This window comes from Brachionichthys hirsutus, unplaced genomic scaffold, assembly GCF_040956055.1.
Source record: "Brachionichthys hirsutus isolate HB-005 unplaced genomic scaffold, CSIRO-AGI_Bhir_v1 contig_336, whole genome shotgun sequence".
Classification (NCBI taxonomy): Eukaryota; Metazoa; Chordata; class Actinopteri; order Lophiiformes; family Brachionichthyidae; genus Brachionichthys; species Brachionichthys hirsutus.
In genome coordinates this window covers 1-5000 of record NW_027181378.1, presented here as the reverse complement: position 1 = coordinate 5000, position 5000 = coordinate 1, and the positions used below count along the sequence as shown (strand labels likewise).

The window sequence follows — 5000 nt, the reverse complement described above, 5'->3', positions numbered from 1 at the left end:
TACTCTACTGCTATATTTTACTTTTGACAGTTGTGATGGATATTTCATACACACAAGCTAAAAAAAAAAAGCTTCTAAATTTGTCTTATAACTACAATAATAACAACTATGATTTGTCCTGAGTCTTTTTTAGCACAGGTAACTGAGGAGAGGCTCCTACCTAACACATACTGCTGGTGCCCTGCGGTCCCAACTGGACATCTTTATTGTAAAGGTCATTTAGGTGTAATCTGCTCTAAGTGTTCGTCACCTCTGCCTCGGCTCAGGCAGACGGGATTAAGACTTGTACTTGGAGGGAGACGCGAGAGCGGCTCCTGCTATTCCTTCAATCTGCATGGCTAGCGATAGCTACTCCAGCGTAGGAACTGTTTAGATCAGATCGACCGTTCTACTCTCTGTCTTCTTGTTTTCTTTATACTTGCTAGGATGGATCTTGGCAAGGCAAAGCTCCTCCGGGTGAGTCTCAACTCTTTACACCAAGCCGTCCACCCCGCGCACGGCATAGCATGGACGGACGGGAAGCAGGTCTGCCTGACGGGTCTTTACTTCATCAACGGCGAGGTGAAGTTTGGGGACGCCAACGTCATCGGGCAGTTCGAGCACGTCTTCGGACTCTCCTGGGGGCCGCTCTGCTGCTCCGACTCCCCCGCCTTGTTGGCGGTTCAGCACAAGAAGCATGTGACTGTGTGGCAGCTTCAGCTCAGCGCCCTGGAGCAGAACAAGCTGCTGTGCACTCAGACCTGTGAAATGAGCGAACCGTTCCCGTTGCTCCCGCAAGGCTGCGTCTGGCACCCCAAACTGGACATTTTGGCTGTGCTGACCAAGAAGGACGCATCTGTGCTATTTTCTGTCAGGGTGGACAACCGGAGAACAAAGGCAGACATCAAAGGCGGTGGACTGATCCACTGTGCGTCTTGGACTAAGGACGGCACACGCCTGGTGGTGGCGATTGGCAGTGCGCTTCACTCCTACATCTGGAATGACGTTCAGACGAGTCTGGTGGCCTGCTCCTTCTGCCCCATTTTTGATGTCGGGGGCTCCATCTGTGCCATGGAGGCCACAGCGGAAGCTCAGGTCGCCGTGGCAACAGAGCTGCCCCTTGATAAAATCTGCAGGCTAAATGCTGGGATGGTCTTCGACATCCCAGAGGCTGAGCCCACGCGGAGCCACGGCTCGCACGCGCTCATTTCAGACGAGGACAATCTTCTGGACTCTCGAAGGCGATCTTTTGAATCAGAGCGATCCTTCATCCCGAGCTCTGGCCCTATAGGCCTGACCCACCTCTTAGCGAGGCACCGTCGCTCGGACCCCAGCCCCCTCATTCACCTGCGTCGTCGAGATACCATGACGGGCTCTGGCCAGGACTCGTCTCACCTCATTCTGGTGACGTATGAGCGAAAGGTTACCACCACCCGTAAGGTCAGCATCCCCGGGATTTTGGTTCCCGATGTCGTTGCGTTCGACCCGCGCGGGTCCACGGTTGCCGTGGCTTCCAACGCCTGCAGCATGGTGCTCGTGTACTGCATCACAGCCTCTGCCGTGCCGAACATTCAGCAGATCTCTCTCCCGCCGAACGACAGGCCCAAAGGCGTCTGCTTCCTCAGCTCGAACATGCTGCTGTTGATGGTGGGCACGCAAAAGACCAACGACCCGACCTTCATTCCACCTTCGAACACGGATAAATATATCCTTCGTCTCTTTGCCAAAGAGTTGATGTACGATGGCGAGACTCGCGTCACGCCATCCCCCTCTCCTCAGAACCACGAGCCCACCTCTAATTTCTGTGCCGGGATTAGGAGACACTCCGAACACCTGTGTAAGGATGACCGGGAGCGCCCAGAGATAAAGGACTTGGTGCTGCCCGTAGGGGGAGTTATTCCCTCGCCAGGCATCAGGCGCAGGCTGGTAGAAGAAGTGAAGAGCGCCGAGCCAAGCCCCGTCTCCAGTTCTGCGGACTCCTCTGATCGACTATCGGACAGAGCCTCCTCCAGCGCCTCCTCTGTTACAGTGGAGAATTTTGACATGGACCACGTCAACCGCATGACCAACCTGGCGGTGGCCGGGCAGGCCAGCAGAGACTCCAGTCGGGCGAGCTCTCCTCGCCTGGAACCGCCAGAAAGGTTTCACACGGAGCAGGCGTTGCCCACGCATGACAAGACGCCAGGCCCCGCAAAGGATCGGCCACTGGAGCAGCTCGTCCAGAACATGGATCGACTTTTTACACGTTTCGCAGACGTACAGCAGTGCCTGACCGAAATCAGAGACTATACCCAGAATGGAAGGAAGGCCCCGAGCGTCCACCCCAATGCCTGCGATCCACCATATGTCAACGTCACATGCCAGGTACGGTGGCCATTTTTATTTATTTATTTGTGTGCAGCTTGCAGGGATAATAAATCCAGCTAGAGGGAGGGAGAATCCTTCCTTCATTAGCAGCTGTAGCACGAGGTGCCAATTTAAGGACGAGGCATTCAAATAGTGTTCAACGCCTCTTATTTTATTCCCAGGGGCCTCTGCTTTGATTCACATCTTGCGTCTTTGTGCCTCCGCAGAAACAATTGTCAGAAAATGTGTTCATCGACGAGCGGCGGCCGGTGCTGCTGTGTGATGGGAAACTGTGTCTGCGCGCCCTCCAAGATCTCTTCAACCTAACTGTTGTGGAGATGATGCACGGTAGGTGACGGGGTTTTTTTTGCGTTTCATTTTGAAGAGTAGTTTGATTTCAGTTTGGTGTTAAAAGTCTTAAGAAATGTGATTTATTTATTTACCAGGACTCCTGTACAGCAACAATGAGCTCAACCGTGGTGCGATACAGAAATAAAGACTTTCTAAAGTCTCCCCTCATCAGGCAGGCCGTCTAAGTCAGCTCTCTGCAGTTAATCCTTGTAGCTTTATGAAACCTTTTAGTCATGAATGCAGAGTTTTAATTGATAGACAGCCTCATAGTTTTTTCTGTCCCGTCTTAGACGGCACATTCTAGCATTGTTGTTTCGTTAGCTTGCATAAGCTATAAATAGAAGTGATTAAAAGCCTAGGTCAGATTAAAAGGTTTTAAACAAAAGGAGCTTACTGCTATTGAATGTGTTATGTTGCTGTGGCAAGACGGACGCCGCAGTCTTGCACGCTACCTTTTGGTGCAGCTTCTTATTTCATGATTAAACCGATGCATAGAGCGCCATGCTGGGCCAACGGTCTCGTCTCATCTTTCCAGGTCCATTGTGGATTGTACTTGTGGCAGACGCGGACGGCTTTGTGCCGTTGACATTCAAGTCCAAAGACGAGCTCACAGTGCGACACGGGAGGCGGAAACCTAATCTCAGAACTCCTGGGAGTCCAGACAACTCCTGCCCATCTAGTCCGGGTCCCAGCCAAACCCCCAACACAGCCACAGAGTCTTCCAAGTGAATGGACTAATGCCGTAGTACCGTTGTTTCTGTAATACAATCGACTGGATCCAAGTGTGCAAGATCGACTGAATGTGCTGTGAACACGCGGCCCCTCACTAATGAGGATAACCGGAGTTGTCGTTCTTTATTTTTTTACTAAACGCATTGGTGATTTGAAAACGGCTGCATTTTCAGACATGATTATTGTGCAGCTAGAAATTGTTCTCTGTAAGTTTAATGTGTTGATGAAATGCAGTTATTGAGAAGGAATCCCCTCTTGAAGCAGCACAACAATAGTCAGGCCTACTCTGTACAACGTTTGGTGTGTTTTAGGGATGTTAAAGTAAGTGTTAAATTCTCCAGGTGTCCTGGTACAAGAACTAATAGATGCGTATGTAAATATTTGGTTTTGAAAGTTGGGTTTTACCCAAATCTGTAGTCCAACTCATCAACCGAGGGTTGTTTGGCTCTGATATACAATCCAGAGCGGAAAACTAAAATGTTGCAGTAACCCAACTGACCACGAGAGGGGGCAAGACTCATCCAGTTATGCAGAGCTCTATTGAAAACCAAAAAAGCATAAAAGTGTTTGTTATTTATGTTTCGTTTGTTTCTTTGTAGTTTTTTGAAAAATAAAATCATACCTACTACTGCAATATTTATTTTGCTGCAACAAAGAAACAATACTTTTATCAAGTCTACCAAACAACCTCTACAATGTTTATTCATATAATCGTAAATAAATAACAGTGCTGCAGAGATGAACACAGCAAATAATGCTATACATTCATTTATATAAATAATGTAATCATATATATTTTTTTATATCCAAGGAGACTGTACAGTACAAGTGGAAATGAACAGTTTACTTTAAAACAATTCAACTTCTTTTCAGTGTAATATACACTAAGATACGATTTCCCAGCTGCATTCACTGGAACCGGCAGCTTTCCGAGTTCACTCCAGATCACGCATTATTCAAATCCTCCATTGTTCTGGTGCTGATGCTCTGTTTCCTGCAGGAGAAACATGAGGACCATTCATGAGTACATTCAGTCAGTTGCTTTACTACTGATAGTTCTGATCCATATGGCAACAGTTCTATCACCAACAAGGAAGTTGTGTTTTCACCCGTGTTCGGATTCTGCTTAAATCTCAGAACGTATTGATAACGATAGATCTTGAGTCAGAATAGACCTTATTAAATTTTGATGTGGATGCAAATAACTCGCATTCATTGATTTAACTTTATTAAACATTTTGGAATTTGCTTTCATTATTTCTCTGAATATTCCATTGAAGAAAAGCAGGCACATTCGGGGGTTGTTATCTCTGAGTCTGTGCTACACGGCAGATTGTTCATGGTTCACATATCGAACGTGAAGAAATTAAATCTGCTGTTGCTTAATAACGTCCCGAGAGAGAGAGAGAGAGAATTCAATCACGATTCAGTTTTCAAACGTTATGCGATGACATTTCAAGACAGGTTAAAACGTGATCCTTAGTCTGTGACATAAATTTACCGCAGGTGGAAAAAAAGCCAAATCACTCATGCATTTAAGAAACTGACATTTACAAAATAAAGTAAAAAAAAAAAAGACGGTACGATTCACA

At 47.4% G+C, this 5000-nt stretch overlaps 1 protein-coding gene across 1 annotated transcript; it reads left to right on the top strand.

Annotated features, from left to right (window-relative positions):
* The first annotated feature begins 289 nt into the window (after window positions 1–289).
* On the top strand, window positions 290–3405 carry LOC137917458 (WD repeat and coiled-coil-containing protein-like). Its single transcript, XM_068760198.1, has 4 exons — window positions 290–323; window positions 413–2343; window positions 2553–2673; window positions 3212–3405. The coding sequence occupies exons 2-4, from the start codon at window positions 427–429 to the stop codon at window positions 3403–3405; spliced, it is 2232 nt and encodes a 743-aa protein (XP_068616299.1). The 5' UTR covers window positions 290–323; window positions 413–426.
* The last annotated feature ends 1595 nt before the right edge of the window (window positions 3406–5000 follow it).

Coding starts and splice junctions, on each gene's coding strand:
- LOC137917458 (XM_068760198.1), top strand. CDS start 427: ATGGATCTTGGCAAGGCAAAGCTCCTCCGGGTGAGTCTCAACTCTTTA. Junction 2,344..2,552: donor ATGTCAACGTCACATGCCAG/GTACGGTGGCCA, acceptor GTGCCTCCGCAG/AAACAATTGTCAGAAAATGT. Junction 2,674..3,211: donor TGTTGTGGAGATGATGCACG/GTAGGTGACGGG, acceptor TCATCTTTCCAG/GTCCATTGTGGATTGTACTT.